Source organism: Drosophila gunungcola (assembly GCF_025200985.1).
Source record: "Drosophila gunungcola strain Sukarami chromosome X unlocalized genomic scaffold, Dgunungcola_SK_2 000036F, whole genome shotgun sequence".
NCBI classification, from domain to species: domain Eukaryota; kingdom Metazoa; phylum Arthropoda; class Insecta; order Diptera; family Drosophilidae; genus Drosophila; species Drosophila gunungcola.
The window spans coordinates 612018-638187 of record NW_026453188.1 but is presented as its reverse complement, the minus strand read 5'-3'; the positions used below and the strand labels follow the sequence as shown (position 1 = coordinate 638187).

General features: G+C 41.8%; 1 protein-coding gene across 3 annotated transcripts in view; it reads right to left on the bottom strand.

Annotated features, from left to right (window-relative positions):
- Positions 1–12851: 12851 nt before the first annotated feature.
- Positions 12852–26170, bottom strand: part of LOC128260692 (AF4/FMR2 family member lilli) — a 50381-nt gene continuing 37062 nt past the window's right edge. For all 3 annotated transcript variants that reach the window (XM_052993877.1, XM_052993881.1, XM_052993878.1), the window contains 3 exons: positions 21919–22350; positions 21013–21327; positions 12852–16493 (listed from right to left, as the gene is read on the bottom strand). In XM_052993877.1, coding sequence (XP_052849837.1) covers positions 13516–16493; positions 21013–21327; positions 21919–22350 — 3725 coding nt within the window. In that variant the 3' untranslated portion in view covers positions 12852–13515. The remainder of the gene's footprint in view (positions 16494–21012; positions 21328–21918; positions 22351–26170) is intronic.

Genomic DNA, 26170 nt, shown 5'->3' with positions numbered 1-26170 from the left:
TATGACATTCCATTCTTGCACTATTGTATTTATTTTTATGGTCAAAATAGCCAAATTTTTTGTGAAAACTTTTTACAATTTAAAATTCTGGATCAGAGAAAAAATAACTCTTTTTTTTTGCGATTCTCTGTTATAACTTGGCCGCATAGGGTCCACAATTAAAAATCTGGCTGTATTGTACAATTGGTAATAATATAATATTAGTAATAAATCCCCTGGCTTGCTAATTGAACTTGAAAAATAAATTGTGTTGACCAATTTTAATCAACGAGGAGTAATATTTTAATATTTTTCCGATCTGGAAATAAGTTAAAGAGAGGGTCAAAAACTTGAAAAGGAAAACAACTTTTTAATCACAACAAAACAGAAACAATCAATTTGCAATAGAAATATTAACAATTTTTATTTGGGGGAAAAAAGTGAATACAAAATTGCTGAATAAATTTATATTGCTCATAATTACCGTAGGTCTTAAATTAAAATACATATACAAATATATACAAATGGTTAAATATTCATATTCACTCCATTAAATTATTATTGGACAATGTTTTATTTTATACTAAATCAAACATATATAATACAAATAAATAATATGTGATATTTTAATATTTCACAGTTGCGAGAAGATAGTATAATTCAACATTGAATAATAATTTTTTGTGTTGCTTAAAAAAAGAAAAGCTGTAAAATGTATTTTTTATTCTTATATTAAATGACTTCAAATAATACCTACCTATCCCATTTCATTGTAAAAACATATTCATTTAAGTTATGATCTACGGATTCATTTGGCTATTTGTAAATTATTTACTGCTACGCATTAGGAAAATGATGTAGTTTTGGATTTGAAATCGCAGTTGTTGCCGGGGTTGAATTGCCGAACTTTATAATGAGAGCAAGGAACACACGCGTGCCTCAAAATATTTACACACAACGGGCCAAGGAAGCGCTGGGCGTGGGGTGGTGTCCCTGTTTCGGTGTACTCCTTTTCGTCCTTTTGGTCCTTTTGGTCCTGGCGGTTCCACGGCAGTGCTAGGGGGGGTGGTGGGTTGGCCGCTGGTCATCATGGCCTTTGGTAATTTGCTGAGCTTCAGTTTCAGCTTTGCATTCGGCGGCAGGACATTCGACGCTTTTGCAACCCCCGTTGGAAACGAGTTTCTATCAAACAAATTCAAAATTTTCAAGGGAGTACCCGGGAGTCTGTCATGGCGGACTCTCGATTGTTTCGAAAACATTTCACGTCTTCAGCTGCCCCGCTGCTACAAATCGGTATGGCTTGGAAAAGGACTCGCGATCGGAACAGGAACAGGAACTTGGGCAACTCGGCCACCAAAAAAGCTGGGAGGCACGCACGCAGAGATTAAAGGTTACCACTCGCGACCTTGCCCAAAAATACAACACGAATCGGAGGCAAAAAACACGAAATCCGGGAAGCAGCTTGTGGCATGTACGTGCTCGTTGGCCGGAGCCTCGAAATCGCGTCGTAAATCATTATGAGCTGCATAAATGCCTACAAAATGTTTCAATGTTTTCGATTATAGTCCGCCGCATCGCGATAAATATTTCGATGAACTTTGATCGCCCAGGGGCAGCTTTGATTTCAAAGATACAAAAATAATTTTCGCACAAAACATATAATAAAAGCTTGCTTGAAATGGTACCAACTATTAACCTTTTTTAAACTATTCCAGTTTCAGTTTTAAATTCAATGCTTTGTTATAAGTTTTTAAATTATTTTTGTCTCCTTTGGTTTTAGACATATTTCAGTTTTTCATAATTTAAACAACACCTAAGTTTTAAAGTTTTTAGTTTTTTTTTTGTAAGCATATGTTATGTCTTATTAGCTGGATGTTAATGACTTTTAATCAAATGATAATCCATATAGATATATGGGAATACTGTATTTCATAAAACTCTGGTATGTTCATAAAATTGATTAGTAAGGATATACAAAAATGTTTTGACGAAATCAATATATATTTTAGCAAGCTATCCCCGTGTTTTTAGTTGTTCTATATTTAACAATAGTTTTACAATCTTTTGTATATTCTTTTCTGAAACAAATAATTTACATATACATTTTTTTTTAGGATGGCCAAAATTTAAATAGTTTAATAAAAAAAAACATTTCTCTAAACGATTAACAACTTACAGATTTGCATTTTATTTTTACGCCACCAATATTTTCATTGAAAAACATTTTATCTTACAAATTGGGTTTAATTAACTAATATTGGGTCGAATTGAGATACAAGTGTTCGAGCTTAAAGCCTTCAATAAAACAGTCTTTCCTTTCGCAGAACTATTAAGTTTATAGACTTTTTTGTAACTTCTTCTGAATTTTCCGATTTCCGTCTGGCCAAGTGTGAGTGCATATATGTAAGGGTTTTTGGTTTGAGAGTGTGCGGTTCGTCTGGCTGTGTTGGTGAGTGTGAGTTAGTGTGTGTGTGTGTGTGTTTGTGCCGAGGGGCGCATCGCAGACCTAGTCAAATAAAACACTTTCTAAAATTTGACTTGGGCAGAAACCGCATTCATTACTCTTAGCCAGGAGCCGGCAGCCCTCAGCCAGGAATTTGCCGTTTTTAATCTCATTTCAAAAGTCCCTTCCACACACACACACACACTCAAAGACACACACGAAAGGATAGCAAGGATGTGTAAATATGAGCATTGGTCCAAAAACTTGGTGATGGAAAAATAAGTTCTGGCCTGTTCGCCGGGGGAGAGATTGAAAATGATGGTCCGACAGATTTTGAAAATTACCAGGCAGCCCAGCCGGCGGGCAAGTTGCATGTTGCCCTGAGGCCAAGGAACAGGACATCTCCACATCCGCATCCGCATCCCCATCCACATCCGCATTCGCGTCTGGTTGGCAGAGAGGCAACCGCAGGACCTGAGCCTTGAGCTGGGTAAATATTTGTGGTTACCGAAAGGATACTTTTAGCTATGCGTAAATTCAAAAAGGCAAATTGGCAACTTCTGAGCTCTTTTCCTATGTGAGTGTGTGAGAGTGTGGGTATGTGTGTGGACAGGCGCGCATGCAAAGGGGCCGTGGCTTTGACCCCCTTGGATGTGATAAATATATACAAATACTTGGAAAAAAATGAAGGCATAATTTTAAGACATAAATCAATTTATTTTCAACTAACAGTATACGAAATCATTTGGTATATAACAATTTTAAAAACATTAAATAAATTTAAGAAAAGTAAATTACAGAAAAATGTGATGGGCAAGTTTATTACTTTTAACAGTGGCATAATAAAAAATTTTTACAAATAATAATATGAGAATTAAACCAAAAATTCTTAACTAAGAGCATTCTTACATTAATGATAGAATATAATTGAACTCCAATGGGGCGAATGTTGTTATTAAACTGTAGCGTAGGTTAACAATTTTAAGTTAAATAAAGTGTCAGAACAATTTAATAAATTTATTACTTAAAAATGTTGGCCACCAAATTATTCAGACTGGATTTGATCAAAACATTTAACAACTGCAGACTAAAGAAATTTGTAAATAAATGAATAAATGTTCTTGAAAATTTAGAAAAACTGTTTAAAGTTTAATTTTTATTTTAAGAATATTAAAAAAGCAACTAATATTCACAGTTAATAATCTTAAAATAGCTATTTCCCCTTAGTCGATCATAATCCCTTTTAAGTCCCAAAAGGACCCCCTTTGAAGGACATCCTGCCAGTGCCACTGTGTGTGGGTGTGTGGCTTGCCGGAGTGTGTGCATTAATAGGTGTGTGTGTGTTTGTGTGAAGACACAATATCTCAGGGCAGTGCGATTGCGTGAGGAATACAAACAAACGGGAGACACATGGGGCATATATGTATGCCCCCTGGGCAGCCCAAAAAAGCAGATTGAAATGGCTTCCGAAATCCGAAATCCGCAAAAATCCCCCCTTTTTGCCTTGCTGATTTCATTAAGACGGTGACCAAATAAAATTTATTAATCCTAAGGCTAATAAATAGTGCGACATTAGCACAAAAAGGCATCCAACCGCAGCAGAGAACCGGTCTATGTAGGTCCTTCTGGTCCTTATGGTCCTTTTGGTCCTTCATCCAGGGGTTGCTGCTGTGGCTCATTTGAATGTACTCTGGCTTTTAGTGGGGAAAGTGGCAGATTTTTGTAGCTATTTTCTGGTTATTTTTTTCCCTATAGCATATAGCATCCTCATCTCGCAGAAAAAAAGGGGAAGCTGTTGGGTCAGAGGTCAGACCAATTAATCCCACTGATCTCGGAAGCTGGGCCACAGATCACTCTCGAAATGAGCTGGAAAACTAGTTATTTTTCGACATCATTTTCAGGGGATTTCGCAGGACCGACTTGTTGACCTTTGGCCGTGCAATTTAGAGAGATATGCGCACAGCATCATCATGATCATCAGATTCAGATTCAGATTCAGATTCAGATTCAGAAAAACTTCAAGGGGTTAGTCGAGTGTGGAATTTAATTAGTGCCCCATTTTCGGGTTGATTTTTCTGTCAGGTGAGAGTCAAAATCGTGATGCCATGCAAATTGTGCACTGGGGAAAATATTGTAAAAGTCTTTTATATTTAATTGTTTTTTTTAAGAATGCTATACTATTATAAAAATAAAATAAAAAACAATAACATTTGACATATAAAATTCAGCGTAAAAATAGGTTTGTATGATCATTTGGTACAATTTAAGACTTATATTTTTGATTTTTTATACCTGAAAATTTTGGTATTATATTTACATATTGTTTTTAAAAATTATAGCGGTTTGTTTGCCTATACCTACAACTACTCAAGGCAATGTAAGAACTACATTATACACAATTTAAACCTTCAATTATAGTTAAACAGTTATATACTGATATACTTAAATTTAAGATTGTATATAATATAAATTTAGGTAAAATAAAAATGCTTTCTATGGAAATAAGTTAATAGTTGCTATCTCAGTGCAATGCAACTTTTTTGTGGTCATAAAAATTTCAGCATGTGCTCGAGTACCGAGTTCTCAAAAAAGGGTTGAGTGGGATGGTATTTTTACCTCGGGCAAGTGTCATAGGCACGCACCATCTAAATTCTCACTAATCACGCAATTAGAGTTTAATTAAACAGCCAGGTCCTTTAAAATGTTTATTTTTTCCACCATTTCCACGATAACATTTGCTTTTATTTTCTATTTTATTTACATAGCTTTTACATATATATATATATTTTTTTTCCTTTTTTTTTTTAATTTGCCTACCCATCTATCTCGACGTTTTCAGCTCTGTAATTGTGCAACAAAGTTTGGTCCAGGTGTTTGCACAGGTGTGTGTGTTTGTTGGCTTGAAGGTGTGTAAGTGTGTGTGTGTGTTTGTGTGTGTGTGGGCCAGGTGGACAAATGGATTTTCCAAATAAGAGAAGCGGGAAAATGGGCGGACAACAAAGCCAAAGCCAACCCGGGATTGCATTCGCATTCGCATTCGCTTTTTTGTTTGAAAGAGTCCCACGAACAACAAAAACACCGAGGGAGTGCGAAGGGGCGGGGGAAGGGGGCGTTGGGAGACAGTGATGAGGGGAGGTGAGGAGAGGGGGCGTGGGGGCGTGGTAAAAGAATGCAAACAACCCAGTGAAAAGTTAGAGAAGTCATTGAATGTCAGCCATGCAAGAGGAGAATAGACCGGGCAACGCGGGGCAGGTCGGAAAAGTTGCACTCTCCACTGGCCAGGTTTTCCATGGGGTTTTCCTGTTACCCCACTCCCCGCGCTAACACACACAAACGCACACACGCCGGCTTAATGATTCTTTTATTCATTATTTCTCTTTTTTCTACACTCACTCTAGAGCTCTTGGTTTTTTTGTACACCTTAAGAAAACAAGGTTTAAGCAAAACTACTTTTTCTAACTTACATGAACATAAACTTTGTTAAGGAACTATAAAACATAAAATGTATTTTCGATATACGATGAAAATAAATAGAACAAGCTTAAAATTAAATTTAATTAAATTAAATTAAATCAATGGGAGCCAACCTTGCGTTTATTAAAACTTTCCGATCGTGAAATGTTTAAACTCCCGCAATTTAGCTTATTAAGTTCATCCGTCTGAAAGCAAAAACTAATTAAGCAATTTTGTAAATGTTTTTATAGCTTAATTTCTAGAGCAAATGCTACATATCGACACAAAATAAAAAATAAAGATTTGTATTATTAAAAGCTTATTCATTCACAAAATCGTAGAGATGTTATTAAAACATTTTATTTCAGAAAATGTAATAATACAGTTCATTGTTAAATTATTTTGTTCATTATCATTCAAAAATTCAATGAATCACAGTATTGACAAAGTAAGCAAAATACCATATTTTTTTGTTGAGGCACAGCTTAACAAAATATAAATGCGTTCAGTCCAAGCTACTTATATACTGGGATATAATTCTGTTAAATTTTTTTATATTTACAATGATTTGAAATTAACAACAATGGAAATATTTTTTATACTTACAATAGATTAAATATTAAAGTATTTACAAATATTTTTTTAAAAACAACTTACTTAAACGATTTTGATAAATTTAAAATATAGGAAAAGTTGACGATTTTTATGTAACAGCAAATAGATTTAATGTTTAATAATATTTATGGCATTGATGTATTTATTGAGTTTGAGGTTCTGCAACCTTCTTTTTTCCGTGCAGTTGTGTGTGAGTGTGTGTGGGCAGTGGCGCAAGTTAGCCAGCGCCTGCAGAGGTGGTGGTGGTCGCAGGGGGGCGTGGCAGTGCATCCCCGGGGAGGGGGAGAGGGTGGTAACCAGGGCAGGATGGAGCTGCCCCCTCAGGACTTTGGAGAATGCCGCCGGAGCTGCGCTTTGGGGCTCTTATTAACGAACCAGCGAGTGCGCGAGCGAGCGTGCCTGGTGTCCTGCCGTGTGTCCACACACTCGCACACTCACACACACATACTATCACATGAAAAGACAATGTGCACTTGCACTCCACACACACACACACAAACACACACACCCACAACGCTGCTTTCCACCGCACGAAATTCGCTCGCACCAAAAAGGATGCATTGAAAGGACCTCGACCATTCGTTCCCGCACTCCCCCCCCCCCCCCCCCCTGTACCCATCTCCCCCACCCCCCAAACCCCTTTCCCCCATTATGATGCCACAAAGGTTCATGGACAGTATGAGAGTCCTTAGCTGGCACAAAAGAAAGGCTTAAGTTTCCATTTGGTCTCTAGAGCACGATATCCAGCGCCAGGACACTCACTCACACATGCATGTGCACGGGTACATAATGTGCTCATGTGTGCGAGAGGTCCTGCGAGGAGAGTGAGTCCAAAGGGGGTTACATTGCCCACTGCCCACAACACACTCTGAATAAAAAAGTATGATATCTGTCAAGACATACGATACAATGTTGCTTAAATAATGAAGATAATTAATACCCATTTTAAATTGGTTTCAGCTTACGTTATTAGTTCCTTAAGAAGCTTTCTAAAAAAATATTTTATTTTGTTTGGCTTATTCAATTCAATCATCCCGAGAAAGCGGCAAGATCGTACCTTTATTAGTTTTTAAAGCGTTCTAAAAAGCAACCGCTCCCAGATATAAGCCCTCCATTTCAAACTTTAAATGCGTTTTGCTGACATCAAAACTCTCTCAATAGATGTGAAAACATTCCTTGTTGTGTCCAAAAAACTTCAAAACATGCTATCGAGTGCTTTCTTAAAACAAAATCCCTCAACAATAACCTAATATAGCAGTGTTGTATCTTAAATATTATTTTGTGGACTATTTGTTTGCTGTGCAGAATGGAGCTGCGGAAAGACAACGAAACAAATGGAATGGTAGTCTGCGCTTCAGATTCAGATTTGGATTCGGATTCAGTTTCGGTTTTCGTTCCCGTTTTCGGTTGCCTTTTGCTTGTGGTGGCAATGCGCGTGCATCCTTTACGGTTTGTCCCCATACCCTGTAATACGGGGTGTATTGGTTTAGCCGAATTATACGTACAAATCTCTTTTGTGGACTACCAATGCTGAAATACAATTGTATGAAAATGTATATTTTAATTGTGCTAGTTATAGATGATATAGACAACAAAGAAACACACATTTACTTTAAAGTTGTACCTCAATTAGCCTTTATATGGGCCTAGAAATGCAGCTTTGGGGGACTCTTTGAAGAGATTAATACTAATAGAGCTCGTACATTTTAATGTAGACTATTAGAAAATTAAACCACAACTTAAAAATTGATTTAAATTGATATAGTTATGATTCAAAATGAAAGAGTTATGAGGTTTTATTTCTTTTTTTATCGAAGACAGTTTTCAAAAATTTTTGAAATGGGTAACTTAAATAGTATTGATAAAAGGGATAAGAAATTGAAAGCGAAGATTTAACGCACAATAACGGATAATTAGAGAGATATGTTTTTTTAAGTGCAAGCCAAAGTATGTTCATAGAACATTTTTATTAAATCCGTTCTTCAACTGGTTAGTCTTATTTCGTAGATTGTTTTTATATATTGTTGTTTAGCAAAATAAAGTCCAGTGAAAAATACCTTTTTCCACAGATTTCCCTTCGTTTATAGTTGTTACAGGGTACAGCCTTGTTTACCAGTCGCTTATTTAGTAGCCGGCGAATATGAATGTGTTCTGACTTTGGAGCCATAGACATTTGTTCTTTGACTTTCTTTGCTTTCCGGGTGAGACACCCACTCATTCCGCCCCTCCGCCCCTGAGTTTCCCCCTCCCCCTCTGACCAAAACCCCCTCGCTCCCCTAGCCAACGAATCGCGTCTGTGCGAGAAGTTTGTGGTATCATTCCATTGGCATTGGGAAGCCAGAAACAGAGACGGAGCCTTTTTATTGTTTTGCTAACGAAAAAAAAAAAACCAGAGAACCGTCTAAATGATAAAAAACAAAGCGTAAAGAAGTGTAAAAGTTGTACCTTATATATATGTATATATGGGTCTGGAGCTCGGGGATCTCGCAAGATCTGCGTAGTGCCCCGTGAACAACGCCATATTTGCTTAACGGTAAAGTAAAAACAGAGCCCTGTTCGCTGGGTGGTTGTGGGTGGTTTTTGGCCGGCTTTCGGGGCTGTGTGGGCTGCGTGGGCTGTGTGGACTGTGGCAGCCATTCTCGCAAGGCCAAGTCAGGCCAGGCCAGGGTTTCAATTAAAACATCACCCGGCAGAAAAGAGAGAGAGCCCCTTCCTCTGTCGCCCGCCACTTTGAAATTATTCAAGTGGTCAGATGGTGTTGTTCATTATTCCTATAGTTGTTTTTGTAATTGTGCACACTCGATGGGGTTGAAAGGCACACGCACACACACATACACACATACAGCCATACAGCCATACAGCCATACCCGTATATATATATATATATATAGAGGCACATCCTGGCAGACTCCGGTCACAGACACAGATACACGCTACATCCGCTCACATTGGTAGCTGGCAAAAACCAAGCGAGTGCTTCAATTCAAACATAATAAATTAATTTATCATCAGAAAAGAATCTCTGCCAGCTAACTGTAAAAGTTTCACCCTTATAGCGAGAGCTACCCGCCATGTGTATAATACACACATACTTGAATTAGTCGCTGCACGAACAAATGTCGCCTACACATCCTTCCAGCTTTATATTCCCCATGTCCTTTCCCCCCCCATCCTCCACTTCAACCATCTGAAAGTAAAGCCACAGACCGAATCGCAGTCCTTGTATCCGCTTCGAGTTTTTGGGGAGCTGGACGGGGTCGTGGAAGAGGGGCTGGGGTGGACCAAAACCAAAACCAAGGACCAAGGACCAAAGGACACCATGCAAATGGAGAATGAATAATGCGCGCCAAGTGGGGTCCACACATTCGGCAGGGCCCTGTTATTAATTGCCCACCTTCAACCGCGGCACGCCACTTATCCGGCAAAAAGCAGTCCGATGGAGACTATTAGGCATATAGGGTGAATATATGTGGTCCGGTCTGGAGGATATATAACGTAACGAAAATTAAGAATTTCTTATTGACCAAATAAGAAAAAGTCTAATATGGTTTCTATACCGAAAACACTTTACGAAAATCTTGACTGTCTAAATCATGTGCTCATTATTAATAAATTTATTTGAGTAATCAAAAAAGAATGAAAAAATCAAAAATAAAATCACAAAGTAGTAAGTGAATTGGGAACGAAAAAGAATCAAAAGACATACCTGAAATTTCAATTTGTTACTTTGGGTAAAATAAAGTTAAATAAATGGTAATTTGCATAAGTTGTAAAACAATATATTATAGTTAAATAATATATTTTCTATCTTGAACATTTTAACTTATCACTCTGTATTTAAAGAAACCATTTACTTAAATTATGAACTATTATTTTATATATATATTTTGCAGTAATGCAAATAGACAGCTGATAACTCTAATATGTTGTGTATTCAATTATCTGCAAATTGATAAATAAATAAACAAGCTAAGCCTTTCATTTTCCTGCTCATCCTGTTTATTAAACAGTATCGATACTATTAATAGATTTCTATTATTTTAATATATGGCTTTAGCTAGTAAATGAAAACCAACTTTTTGTTCTAGTTTTCCTGTCTTTGCTGGAAAAGTCTTAAACAATTTATCTATCACTTCTCAGAACATCATTTTCTTTGATATTTGCTTTTAGAATTTAATTACCTGATATATTATCATAAAATGAGTAACAAATATGCAAGCAATGATTTTGCCGCAAGCAGTTCGATGTCCGTTTACAACCACCGGAGAGCTGAAGGCGTCGAGCATGTTCGACAGCGAACAGGTTCGAACTGGCCAGTGGGCGTTGTTGGGGTGGTAAGTGGTTAGTGGGTGGTGGGGGGTGGTGCGGGGATGATTTCAGAAGTCGCTGCCGCAGTCGACAGCGACGGCGACCGCGCTGTCGGCGTCGCATGTGTGAGGTTCGGTTGGTTTTCCAGTTGCCAGATGCCAATTGAAGTTTCCGCACATGACAATTGGGGCGGCCAGTGGCGCTTGGATTGGTCACCGGCTGGTCGAGTGGTCACGGGGGGGGAGTGGTGGACGGCCAATGGGGGTCGCTCTCCTCGATTGTTCTCACTTTCTAACCATTTGCTCACATTTTCCTCCCCTTTCTCCTCCCCATTCGGCAAGCGGAAATGTAGAGCGCCACCTGGTGGCTGCTATCGCCTGCCCTCAAATGCACGCTACACTTTTGCACCGCACGATCGTTTCCGAATTTTATGGCTGCCTACTTTTGGGCTGCACGATGTTGTAGGCCCCGCATGCTGCTATAAAAATCCTTTATGGCAAATAAAAGTCGCTCTCGCTCTTTTACAGTTTTTCAATTGTATTTTTATATTTTTGTATTTTCGTAACACAGACAACTATCTTTAATTATTAATTTTAAATTTGTTGTTTTTGTTTTGTTTTGGTTTTTGTTTTCGTTTCGTATTTTCGTTATTGTTACTTTCAAAAAATTACACACATTTGAAAAATATTTTTTGTTTTTTTTTTTGTTTTTCTGAATCCGCCACATCCTTGCTATTGCTCTCGGCCAAATGAGACAATGTCCTGGTTTATTTGTGTTTAGTATAAAGTTTTCTTTTGTTTTTATAGCTACAATTAATTTTCTAAGATTTAATGATAGTTTTAGTTTGCTTCGTTTCGTTTCGTTCGGTTTCCGTTCGCCTCTGCTCTCTGCGTTTGGTGGAAGAAATGAATGTTGTAAATTGGTAAGCAAAAAAAATTGCCAAATAAAACATAACTCGTGTGCGGGTTTTTTTTTTTAATTTTCATGGATTTTTGTTTATTCAGTTTTCGGTTTATATATATGTTCTATATACGTGAAACACAATGCATTAAAACCTTTCATTCTTAAATTTAGTACATGTCGAATTCCATAAATTATGCACGGTAAACTTCGTCGATAAAACCGGAGGAAATCGCTCGTAATAAGGCAATTTGGGATTTAACTGCTTTAGTAGGGGGATTTCCAGGTGGGATTTTGGGGGAATGGAAACAGAACAAGGTTTAAACTAATGTTGCGCCTTTGAATTTTGCTCACAAAAATGTATTTTTACTACAAAAACAAACAATTAAATATTAATCAAAATTCTGGATCTCAATCTTTTGTTTTAGTTTCAATCAAATAACGAAAATCAACAGCAAAAAAACAATTTATAAAAAAAATGCACTCTCTCGTATCTTTCTTCCCTTTCGTCCTTTTCATTGTCCGTTTTCCTGCTCTCTTTCGTCTTTTTCCTTATGTCTTCTGTCTTCTGTCTTTTTTCTTTTTTTTTTTTTTTTGTTAAATAGCAAGAAAACAAATTTCGTTCTCAGTTCTTCAGTCTTCTAAATCTAGTTTTTTGTCGTTTTGTTTGTTTGTTGTTGTTTCGGTATTTTCTCGTTAATTGCTTTCTTATATTTCACTTGAAGTTTTACGTACAAATTTGCATCTTCGTCTTTTCTCAATTTGCCCTCTGCCTCAACTTTTATGCATGATTTTCCTTTTCAGCTTAGACTAAAATTGTTTAAAAAAAATTTGTGTTTTACATTTATATTTATTTATGTATGTAAAAAAATTTGATTATTTTTCGTTTTTCTTTCATTTAAATTACATTTAATAATAGAATTATGTCTAGGCAAAAAAAAAAAGAATAGAGAAGGAGGGGAAATAAATCAAGGGGGATATCGAATGAAACGAATACATATAGGATAATTATAATTAGAGTTAGGATTTTTACAAGTGTTCGTCTTTAGTGCTAGGGATCTAGATTTACTAAAAAATGTACATCGATGAAAAAAATATTCATTCACTCGCCCAAATCGATAATATTCATATAGTAATACGTTTATGTTTAGAGTATAATTTTGCTTATTTTTGTGGCTCGCTGGGAGCAGAATTTTTTCATATTTTTTGTTTTTTTTTTCGTTTACGTTTTTAGTTGTAGTAGGTTCTTCTCTTTTTTCATATTATACAAATCCTTTGTGTTTTTTTGTTTTTTATCGGTTTACTTAGGCCTAGGAAATACACTGGAAAATGTGTGTCCACACAATTACTCTCTAAGCGATTATATTATTACATTTACGTATATTTATATTCTATATTTATAATTATATTTATATAAATTACAAGCACGAAAAAAAATGTTGGAAAAAAATGTTTTTGTTGTGTGTGTGTCAGATTTCAATTTTATATTAACAAAAAAAAAAAAATGTTCGAATCTTTAAAATTATATTACATAACGGTTATTGCTTTGGTATTAAATGCCTCTGGTCGTTTTTTTTCGTCGCCTGGAAGGAGCTGAATGGGGGGGAGCGGGTTGGGGAAGTGGGTGTGGCTTTTTTCAAAAAAGTCATATTTACAGGGGGCTTGGGCTGGTATCTTTAGAAGATGCGCGACATGATGCGACTGCGACTGGTCTGCTGTTGCTGCTGATGCGACTGTTGCTGCTGCAACTGCTGCTGCTGCTGCTGCTGCTGCAGTGGCGGTGGTGGCGCCAGCGGCACGGGAAAGCCACTGAAAAGTCATGCCTCCTCTTTGAGGGAAATGGGATGGACGCCGGTCAGACTGGAGGAGGCATTGGAGTCATTGTCGCCGCTCACGCTGCCCGGCAGTGAGAGATTGTGTCCGCCAACGAATTGCGGCGGATAGCCGACCACGCCCATCGGCGACAGTTGCTGCTGCTGCTGCTGAGCCTGCGCCGCCTGGGCCTGGACCGCCTGAGCCTGGACCGCCTGGGCCTGCTGGGCGGCCGCCTGGATGTGCTGGGCTGCGGCTTGGGCCGCCTGGGCAGCGGCAACAGCATTGGCGGCCGCTGCCGCCTTGCCCTGGTTGACCACACACTTGCGCATGTGCTTCTCCAGCGTCGAGGGCACGCTGAAGGGCATGTCGCAGAAGCGGCAGCGGTACACATCCTTGCCCGTCCGGCCGTGCGTCTTCATGTGCCGCGTCAGCTTGGAGCTCTGGGCGCAGGCATAGGAGCAGAGCTCGCACTTGTAGGGCTTCTCGCCGGTGTGGCTGCGCCGGTGAACGGTCAGGTTGGAGCAATTCTTGAACACCTTGCCGCAGAACTCGCAGGTATCGTTGCGCTGCCGGCTCTCCTTCTTGAGGAGCGGCCCCTGGATCAGCGAGTTGGCACCGCCCAGGCCCAGCGGCTTGAGCTTGAGGTTCTCGAAGAGCGCCTCGTTGCGGTGCAGGGCCTGGGACATGCCCCACCAGTCGCCGCCGTCCATTTTCATGCGCTTGCTCAGCTCGAAGGGATTGGGGAAGGGATTGAACAGGGGCACCTGCGAGGGGGCTCCACCGTCCTGCGGCTGTGGCTGGAACATGTTGCAGTTCTTGGCGAACTCATCCCGCAGACGCAGTGCAGCCACCGGCAGGCCATTCAGTTTGTCCCCGGCTCCAGCGCCTCCGCCTCCGCCTCGATTATTGTTGTCCGCTGCGGCGGCGGCGGCTGCTGCTGCTGCGGCGGCTGCCGCCTCCTTGCGACCCGACTCCTGCAGCGCCTGTTTGTAGGCCTCACTGTACTGGGCAATGTTCGAGAGGCCGAACTTGTCCATCAGCTCGCCCACCAGCGAGGTGGCCCCCGAACTGGTCGTCTTGGGACTCTGGCTCTTGCCATCGATGCGGTTGCTCACACTCAGGTCCTCCGCCTTGTAGTCCATGTCCTCGCACTCGTCCAGCTCATCCTCGTCCTCGTCCTCGCCATCTAGGTCGCCATCGTTGTCGCCATCGCCATCGCCATCGCCCATCTCCTCCTCCGACTCATCGGGATTGGGATCCTCATCGTTGTCCGCCTCGTTCGTTTCCAGCGAATCGGCATTGCTGCCATCGTCCTGGTTGTCCTGGTTGTCCTGCTCATCCGCCGGACTGCGGTGCACCCGCATGTGCTTCATCAGCTTCTGGATGTGAGAGCACTCGAAGTCGCAGGCCGTGCACTTGTACGGCTTCTCGCCGGTGTGCGTCCGCTGGTGGATGATCAGGTTATTCTCGAAGCGGAACTTCTTGTCGCAGTAGCTGCAGGCGTAGCAGTTGCTCGGCTCCTGCAGGCACACATCGCCCGTCTTCGAGGGCGGCGTGCTGGCCGAGCGCGGAGTGCTGGCCAGGATCAGGCCCAAACTGCCATTCTCGGAGCTGCCCTCGCCCAATTTCTCGGGCGGTGTCAGGGAATGGGGTCGCTGTTGCTGCTGTTGCTGCTGATGTTGCTGCTGCTGTTGCTGTTGCTGCTGTTGCTGCTGGGAGGGCGAGGGGCTCGCGAAATGCGGCGATTGCTTCTGTCGTGGACTCGGCGAGCTCGAGTTAACAGTGCTGCCAGCTCCAGGGCTTGTTGTGCCCGCAAGCTGACGCAATCGCTGCGAGTAAAAATCCATCTGCTGCGGCTCTAGTTTCAGCGAGCCACCAGCTCCGCCCACCAAACCGGAGCTCAGCTGGGATGGATGCTGCTGCTGCTGCTGCTGCTGCTGGGAGGGTTGTTGGGATTGCTGCTGCTGCTGCTGCTGTGACTGCTGTTGCTGCTGTGCATTCTGTTGCTGCTGTGCGGTCTGTTGCTGTTGCACAGATTGCTGCTGCTGTTGTTGCTGCTGCTGCTGCTGCTGCTGCTGCTGGGAGCTTAGAGATGGTGGCGGCAGGGCAGCCGGGGGCACGGAGCCCCTCTGGCTGCCACTGCTGCTGGAGGAGGGCGGACGTGGTTCGACGGATCCGCCGGATGGTCCGACCACCACCTGACCGTTGGCATTGAACTGCGCCTGGGCAGCGGCTGCGGCGGCGGCCAGGCTGAAGCCGTGGTGGCGGAACTGCTCGCTGACCAGCTGCTCCATGCGGTAGTGGTCGGCGGGCGAGGGGCGGCCAAAGAGCGGCGCCACCGTAGGAACTACATTGCCGGCCTGGGCCAGCGCCGGCGGCAGGGGCATGCGCAGCAGCTGGAAGGGATTGGCGTGCATGGCCTCCGGCGGCGGCAGCAGCGGATGATGCCGCATGCCGGCGGCCATGGCCGAGGCCAGATTCTCTCGCTGTTGCTGGTGCACACGCTGCTGTTGCTGCTGTTGTTGCAGCTGCAACTGCTGTTGCTGCTGCTGCTGCTGCTGTTGCTGCTGCTGTTGGGGTGAGCCAATGCTGCTGGTGTTGGTGATGCTGCCACCGCTGGTGTTCGCCAGCGAGTTGCTGGAGCAACTGGAGCCGACCGAGGTGGAGAGTATGGCCACCGGACTGCTTCGCTTAACGGCCGAGTTCGGGCTGGCCGAATTCGCTGGCTGCGGACTCGCCAAACCGGAAGCGGATGCGGATGCGGAAGCGGCTGAAGCGGCGGCTGCTGCGGCGGCGGCCAAGGCCAGAGCACTGCTGTTGAGGGCGGCGGGCGTGGCCACCGTTAAAGTGGCACCACCCAGTGCTCCGCCGGGACTCTCCACGTAGATCTTCACGCCGTGCGAGTGCTGGACGTGCTGGATGAGGCGCCAGGCGGAGGTGTAGCGGGTTTTGCACGTGGAGCAAGTGTAGTTGCTGGGCTCTGCAAAGACAAGAGGATACATATCACGTTTAGTAAGCGGAAAATGCAAGGCCAGGCTAAGATATTCTGGGACATAGTTATCAGAAGAGGATATCAGGGTTAGTACATGGAAAATTTAAGAGCTTGCTGGCAAAAACCAAATTAATTTCTTAAATATTTTAAGCGCTTTAATATTGCTGAACATAATTAAAATTGCAATAATTTAATAAGACAATTTAACCATTTTTGAAACTACTATTTACCCAACAATTTGAGACTGCATTTAATTTTAAGCTTCTTAATCCAATAACACATTTAATTTTTCTTTATTATCCATAAAAGGTTTAAGGTTGCAGGCAAAAACAATTAGCTATACAAATTAATTTCTTAAATATTTAAAGCTCTTTAATATTGCTAAGCATAATAGTTCAATTAGTTAACCAACAATTTCATGTTATATTTCATTTAAAGCTTTTAAAATTTAAAATTAAATTTATTTTTTCCTATATATTTATTTCTTATTACTTCTCCCAAGAGGCTTGAACTTTTTGTTTTAACTCTAAAGGCTCTAATTAAAGTCTCAGTCGATCCTATTAACTGAACTCTTCAATTTCAGACTCAGCAGTGCAGCAGCACTTAAAGCTATAAATTGCATTACCAGCTTAGCTAGAATTTGGCCCGTGAAAACTCTGGTCGCCTGGCAATTTCGTTATTAATTATTAATGAGCATTTTCCGGAGGAGAGCGAGAGAGAGAGAAGCACCGCGGATCCTAGCCAGCATTTATTTATTTATTGATTTTGCAGCGCGGTTGGCATGCCAAAATGCGCCAGGACACGCATGAAAACGCGGACGGAGATTGCCAATATAGCGAAGGATATTGCCCCATGCTAAAACACACACATTCGCACACATGTGTGTCCTTTAGTTTGTTGCGGTTTTGTCGCGACATTTGTTAATTTGCCGTGGCGGAAATGGCAGCCCTAAAAACCACCCACCGAATGTCCTGCGTCCTGCGACTCCTGTGAGTCCTGTGAGTCCTGTAAGTCGTGCGACACATGTGCCGCCCCGCGCAACAGATGTAAAATTGAAAATTTTATGAAAAATGTGCAAAGAAGACACTCTTCGTTTTCGTATATATATATATATTTTTTTGTTTTGCCTCGCCACTAAAACGAAAATTTGTAATAAATAAAAATTGAAAGCCAAGGCGAAGAAGGCAGAAACTGGCCACATGTCGCCACCGAGGACAACAAGGTGTTAATGCCATCGAAATGGAAACTATGCTAAAGGAACCGAACCTGAACTACCCCCGTGATGTGGACGCTGCCTGCATTTAAATGACGCCTTTAAAACGCACGAGATGAAAATTTCCCAAAAATTATCCATAAAAAAGAATGGAAATGGAAAGGCACGAGACACAGGACACGCATTCTCCACACTTTTCCTTTTTTGTCGTTTTTTTTTTTTTTTTTGTCAATTTTTATGAGAATCCACATTAAACTTGTGGGCAGGGGAAACTGAAAATGAAACAGCTTCCTGGCGCTGTCAAAGGTGAGTCGTGTTGAACATGATTTCAGGGAGTTCAGGGGTTCAGGGGTTCAGGGGATCAGGGGTTCAGGGGATCCTGGAGATCCTGGAGATCAGGGATCGCCGGCCCGCATGCCACAGGAAATGCAAATGAATCTGACAGATAATACGTTTTCAATGCCTCATCCCCGCAACGGAAAAGCAGAAGGAGCAACCCTTGAGCTCTGTGGTGCCGAAACCGAAAGGGTTGTGCGCACGATCCTCAAACTATAGTTCATAAAAAAAGAGGTAAAAGTTGTCGAAAAACATCGGGTATTATTTGTCTGATCCTTGATCGCAGCTCGTGATGCGCACGCGCTTCACAATAATTATTTAGATAAAAAAAAAAGAGAAGAGTAGTGAACGGGTAGCGGGTAAAACACAAAAGGCGCGGGCTTGGCACGTTCTGATTCTGACAGCTGTCGAATGCGGGAAGTTCCGACACGGCAAATAAATTTAAATATTATTTACTCTTCAGTGCAAAGAAAAAACTGGGAAAAGGTCTAATTAAAACAGTTTTTTTTTAAAACTAGGAAAGTGCCTATTAGGCTGTGAAATATTCGTAATACAAATATATTCATGTCATGTACGAAATTTTCTTTTCTATCAGCTGCTGTTGTTTCAGTGGCAAAAAAAAATTTCATTTAAATATTATTTGTTTTTAAAAAGAACAAAAAAAAATAGGATTAACCTATTGTATATTTAGAATATTTTATTTTCAAAGGACTGAATTTTATACATTAGTAAATTATATTTATGTTTTATACGTTTATTTTTGCTCACTGCACTGCTCAAAGACAAGGAGCGGATGTGCTGGCACCGGAAATGGCAAATTGACCGCCAGGAAGTGCAGTCGTCACACAGTGCGTATGAGCGATGCCAGCGGGTGGCGAGAAATGGATTGAAAGGGTTGCGCGCGTAATGGGATAATTGTTGCAGCTTCGCCAACTGTCAGCATGCTAAGCCAGTCTGTATCCTTTTCCGGCATTTTCCGCACAAAGGACATCTAATCCTTTGCGCAGGACGTGGAATTGCATGAACCCAAGGCATTAGCCATTGATTTCGACCATTCGACCGCTTCAAGTGGGGAGTTTTTTACACTCTTCATTTTTTTTATTTTTTTTTATTTTCGTTTGTTGTTGTTTGGCTTAGTGCCAGCATGAGACAATAATTGCGGTCTGAGCCCAAAACCCCACACCATATACCATACACCGCCCACTGACCCTTAACCCTTAACCCTTAACCCCTGGCCCTTAACCCTTGGCCCTGCTGATGGGGTTTCATTGTCGCTGCGGTCGCGACATGCTGAGCCTGGAAATTGATAATTGACACGGCTGCGTTGACAGGTGAAAAGTCGTCCCATGGCAAGGACATGTTGCATTCACATTTTTGCAACAAATATCCATTTTGTTGACAGTTGGCTTTCTTTTATTCAGCACTGGTTGCTGGTTGCCGGTTGCCATGGCGTATTTATAATTACCAAATGGCCAACAATGGCCCCGAAAGGAAGGAGTTAGGTTGGACAGCCCAGTGAAGTAGAGTACAGAGCAGAACAGAAAAAAAAAAAAAACAGGGAAAAAAGGCAGAACAATGCGTAATTAACGCAGCTCTTTGCGATGTATCTGTATCTGTATCTGTATTTGTATCTCTATCTCTATCTGTATCTGTATCTGTAGCTCTGGCCGCGTATCTGTGTATCTGCGTCTTGTCAGTTGGCATTGTCAGAGTCAAACAACTTTTTGCCGTATTGTCAGTGACTTTTGTTGTTCGTTGTTCGTGTCAAAAGCGCAAAAGTTCAAGGGTTAAATGGCGTATGTGTAGCTTGTATCTCCCCCCTATGATTTCCTAAATTTATATATATATATATATGTATATATGCATATCTGTATCTCAGCATCCCGATATACCATTTTTAAGGCCAATTTGATGTTGTAAGTCAATCGCTTTTCGACTGACACGCGACCTTCGCGATGTTTTTGTTTTGTTTTGTTTTTTTTTTTTTATTTTATTTTCTACCTTTGCGATTGACTGACCTCTCTGGAAAACAACGGGCATCTCTTTTAGCAAATTCAAGTTGTCAGGAATTTGTATGCCCTTATTTTTATTATTATTATTATTATTTATATTTTCATTTGTATTTTTGAAATACCCCTTGCTTTTGGCCAGCTTTTGTGCGTGTGTCAAGTCCAGTGCGATGTCCTTTGTCCAGTCAAGTGGCCTTTCACCCCCTTTGGCATTCCTTAGCTGTTTTTGAGGCATTCAAATTACCCTCGAGGGCAGCTCCAGAGCTTTATTGTCCTGCCTGCGTTTTGGTTACCCTTAAACCGTTGCCATAGTCCTGCTGCCACTGCTTTTTGCAGCATTTTCAGCTTTTTCAGCTTTTTCTGCTTTTCTGCTCTTTGTTTTTTGTATTTTGTATTTTGTATTGCTGTCTTTGGCTTTTCATCATCATTTGCATTGAAATGTCAAAGTCAAAGGGCAGAGAGCAGAGAGCAGAGAGCCGGGGCTTCGATTGTAGCCCGCGCTGTCCGAGTGTCCTTTTTCGTCCTGCCACTGCCACTGCCACTGCCTGTGCCTGTGCCACTGCTACTGCAGTTTATCAGCACTGAGTGCTGCGCTTTGAAGTCCAAAGTCCATAGTCCATAGTCCTGTAGTCCATAGTCCATAGTCGACAGTACGTATGCCGTAGTCCACAACCCGCAGTGTCCGCGCTTTTTGCCCCGTATCATTATTTTTGTTGTGCACGTTTTTTCTTAGGGTTTTTTGGATTTTAATGCAGCTGCAGCTTATCGCCGAGGGCCCGCGGCCCGATCATCACATCAAACACATTTTTTATTCAACGCTGCTTTGGAGGGAATTTTAATTTTGCCACCCAAATATGCGCCCAGCTATTTTTGGGCAGCGGCAGAAGGGGGCCAGAAAGGGACTTTGGCACACAGGGTGGGACTTAAGGGGAAGGACGCTGAAACTCACCTGTGTGGACTGTGTTGGCCTCGGCATCGACCAGCTCCATTTTGGGCCGCTTGGCCAGCGAGCGCTCCTCCTCCTCCTCCTCCTCTTCCTGCTCGCCGTCATGCTCCTCCGCCATCTGGTGATGATTGGCGCCCTCCTCCTCGAACGGCTCCTGCTTGACCTTGGCCTGACGATCCACCCGATCCTGCTCCTCCATCTCGCAACTGCTGTCGCCCGAGGACTGGCGCTCAATGGCCGCCGGACTGGAGGGGGCGGCATTCGAATCGAGGGTGGTGGCGCCCGTCTCACTGTCCTTGGGCGTGGTATTGTCGTTTTCTGGGGGGAGGGGAATCAATTGGTCAGGACATTAATACACCGGCAGAAAAAGGCTTAAAAGGCTATAAAACAGTTTTCAGTTCCAGCTCAAAATGTTGTATTAAATGTTGTATTCTTTATTCATATTTTCATTTATTAACTTGTATTCCCTTTTAAATCTAGTTTGTTTTTTATTTTGTATTTCTTAAAGGTACCATACACATTGCACAAAAAAATGTATATATCAATGTAGATAATAAATTTAAAATAGTTACTAAACAAATTGATTTATAATATTAAAATAACTGTATTTATTTCGTTTCCACTTGATAAAAGTAAACTTAATATGACTTTAGTATAACTGAATTCATTCAGTTACTCCAACGAATTTCTATACTAATTCATTCTAAGACAATGAGTAAGACTACAGTTTTGGCTGTTGTCTTAATATATTTAAATGATAATATATAAGTCAAGAGCCGCTGGACTGATTTGTCTTAAACGCTCTTTCAGATGTTTGTAATTGCCAGAAAAAGGGCTAGTTTTTATTTGGGCCATGGCTAGTATTAAATATGTATATTTGTTGTTAAACAAAAATAAAAAATAACTCACCGTCTACTAAGCGCTTGGGCGTGCTGCTGGCTCCGTCGGCCAGCAGATCCGCCGGACTCGGTGGTGGTGTGTGTATCCTCGATCCGCTGGCCGTGCTGCTGGCCGCCGCTGCCGCTGCTGCCGCCGCCGCTGCTGCTGCTGCCGCTGCCGCGGCGACCGCCGCTGCCGCCGAGGCTGGGGCGGACTTGCGACCTGAAATGGGGGCGGAGATCGAGGGGCGGCGATTGACGAGGCTGAGCGGACGACCCTCCTCCGCGTCGCGGTCCATCTGCGGATTCTGGGTGGCGCACTGGCCATAGTTCTCCTTGTTGCACTGCAGCACCTTGTGCTGGATGAACTTGACAATGTCCGAGAGGGCGAACGCCTTCTGGCAGGCGCCGCACGTGAGGATGTCCTGTGTGGCCCCGGCATCGTTCTCTGTGGAGTCGGAATCTGTGGGACATACAAAAGCACCAAAGTATTTGTTTAGTTCATAAATCTTGTTGGTTAGTTAGCCAGTTGAGCGCTTCATTAATTGCTTGCAGTGTAACTGTGAAAATCCCCTATTTACATATGGCCAGATAAGCAAATATGCCATGAGACTCACGCCGCGAATGCCAATCTGCGTGCACTTTAATTTATTTGCCAAATGCCGGGGAACAACAATAAAAATAGCCCAACAACCGCCCCCTTTTTTTCCCCGCACTAATATTTGCATATGTGGGTGTGAGAAGGAGATTCAGGATTTCGCTTCTGGTTCTTTTGGTTTTCGGTTTTCAGTTTGGGTTTGGGTTTGGGTTTTGGTTTTGCCTTGGGTTTGGGCTTCGGTGGTGGATTGATTGTGTGTGCATGACCATAAATTCCAGTAGCTGTGCAATTAATTCGGCTGCTGCTTTTTGCCTTCGCCACATTCACACATACACATACATACATATATGTAACATATAGTATCTGCGGTTGTCATGGCTTATCTGGCCCAGAAATTAGCAACACCAGTACGAGTGTACATATAAACCGAACAACCGACAACCGACAACCGAACAACCAACAAGAACTAGAACATCCAGACCAGACCAGCTGAACTTAAGCGCCCCGAAGGCAGTTAGACTTTTGTTTTCGATTCCATCGACAGGACTTGATTGACCAGAATGGTTTGTTGGAGAAAGTTAAAACAAAAAAAAAAAAAAACAAAAAACAGGGGACTTCTTTGCCCCAGGACACTCGGGGGAAAAAGTTGAAATCGAAAATGCATAAGTTTTCGGTCAAGCGAACTTTTTTTTTCACATATTTATTTATTTTGCATTCCCTCCTCTTACAAACTACAAATCCACAAAACTAAGCTCTGATTTATATTGAATTTATCTAAAAACTATAATCATTTTCTTTACTTAGTTTTGTAGCCACCAATTGTCGGACTTTAATCGTAGACATCATCCTCAATTACAGGACCTCTCCCCGCCCAATTCGCCACACACAGTTGTCAATTAGGAAATAGATCTATGAATTATTGACTCCCTGTCGCTTTGCCACTTGTCCTTTATATATTTTTTATGTCCATTCCGGGGGCAGTTCGAGCAATTTGCGGTTTGCCCGGGTCCAAACAATAACTAATGCGCCCTAAGCGGGGATATTCTGCCCGCCCTTCCAGTCGTCCAATCGTTCAATTGTCCTGCCAGGAGCTACGCTTTTTTTTTATCAATTGATTGTCCTGCGAGGGGGTGTGCAATCCACACACATCCTAACACATCCTAACACATCCACACACATGTGTGTTAGCTTGTAATTTGTGCTGATTGCCTGGGTGGGCTACGCTCAATTTTCGCTTTACCATTTTTTACACACGCTATTTCCTATTTTCCTTCCCAAATAAAATATGTTTTTTTCCGCACCCCATGGTTGACCTTTTTTTGGTCGGGCATTTTCCAGCTGATTAGTAGTGTATTTATTGATTGGCCAGCCTGCAATTGGCCAGGCCCAAAACAATAAAATGAGAAGCAGGTAAAATATGACCAAGACGAGTTGATATCTTTTACCTGCTGTTTCTGTTTCTGGAGAAGGGGCGTGGTCGAGCGTAGAAATGGCCGGGGGCGTGGCCGTTTGATATTTGCCTAAGCGATTAGATTAGATGTTTGCCCACAGATTAGTAGACAGACAAAAACAGCAACAGAAACAGAAACAGGCTGCAAGTTGCGATGATTATTGAAAAGGAAAACTTATTGACAGCATGCACAATATTGCGCCAGCTGAAGAGGGTTAATGTTTAGGGGGTTGGAATGGGGAAACCAAAAAAAAAATATATATATATATTTATAAAAGGTAAAAGGGTGTATGTGTGAAGCTGTCAAACGTGTCAGTCCGCCTGACAAGTGTCAACAGAGTTCTTGCCAAATAGATTTCATAAAAGTGCCAGCTTATCGGGACCGAGAAGTCATAAATTGCATTAACCCTTACGGCAGTGACCAAATCGAATGCGATTGAAGCAGATCAAATAGTCAATGTGTTGTATATGTGAGGAAAGGATTAAGACCATATTTTAGTTTGAATAAACTATATCTTTGATTTGAGCTAAACTGTGCTTTTTTCCCAACCATCCAACTTCCAACTTACTAATTATTTGCTATGAATTTCCTATATCTTGATAAAGTGCTACATTTCTTTTCCGCGCCTGTAGAAATCTGAATTTATTAGCTGCTGCTGTGTGATGTCATTGGCATCTTTTACCCTCTTGCATGTATGCGTAATTAATTCAGCCGTTGCGTCCCCCTCAGAGCAAAGAAAAATATAAATAAATTGAAGTGCGTCGATTTGTTAGCCGCGCAGCTTAAGCCCAAATATTTACGAGCTGCGACTTTGGCCTAAAGCACTCCTGGCCATTTAATGCAAGCCTGCGGCCATTAATATCGCCCCCACCCCCCTTTTTTATATCTAGAATATATATCTAGAACAATGAGGGAGGGGTTAGCCAAGTGGGACAATTAAGAATTAACATATTAATAGAAGTTTTGCGCAAATTATCAGGACAAGAAAATATGAAATTCGTTCGGCTCCTTGTAATTTTGTTATTTATAACGTTCTCGTGTTATTGACTGCCCAGGGTTGGGGGCGTGGCAGGCCGAAAACAATACGTTGATTGTGCTAATTTATGCCCCCATCCTGGCAGGAACACACACACACATATATTTGTACACACGCAAGGATTCGAAGGATTCGAAGGATTCGGTTTTATGGCCCAAAGGTTATGGGTGGGCTGCTCTATCTGTGGGGATGCCATAAAAACCAGGCTGAGAGCGCCACACCACATGGTCGTATTCGTCGGCTGTTTTTAGGTGCTCACTTTTGCAGGACGAAGGACACAGGACGCAGGACCCCGAATGAAAAATGGCGTCAGCCACGAAAAACTGGACCAACTATTGGCGGCGAAGTGGGAAAACTTTGGCCTCTTTAAGTCCTTTCAATTGTAGGAAAAACTAACGCCATCAATAAAGCAGGCCCCAAAAATATCATATTTATTAAATCTTCTCTAAATGAAGTATTTATATAATCAATATATGTATGAATAAAAATCCTGCAAAAATCCAAAGCTAAAGACAGCTGAGTGGCTATTCAATTTTAATGACTTTTAGTGCTCCACTTCGTTGACGGGTGGTTAAATAATAAAAAAAAATTATAAAAACAACGCCCTGAAAATGCTGAGTAAATATTTAAAGACAACACATTTTTTTTTTCGTTTTTTGTGTTGGACTTGTAGTATTGTTTTTTGGCCAACTCATTTAAAAGTTTAACAACAACGAAAGAAAAGGGTTAAACAAATTCGAAATTCTTTTTGTGGCAGGCGATAACAGTCGACGGGGGCGTTATAGTATATATATATATATATATACAAGTATATGTGGTGTCCAACAGGCGTTCTTTTTTGTATTATTATTTTTTTTGTATTTTTTTGTGTTTTTTTTTTTTTTTTGGCTGACAGTGACAAAGCGACGTCAGCAGCTGAAAAACTCAAAATCAACTGAAGCCGAGCGGCCCCCGACTTAATTTGTTTAAACAAATTACGTGTGGATAACATAGCGATACGGATACATGGAAAGGTGTTTAGCAGCTGAAACTATAACAACAGAGTTGGTATGTATGTATGTATATATATATACCATATCATACCATACCATACCATACACCATATAGAAGGTATATAGAGTGCCGCCTGGATTCACAATGATTTCTGTTGTGCGGGGGCGCAACAATATCGAAGCCCCGAAGCCTTATCACACCGGTC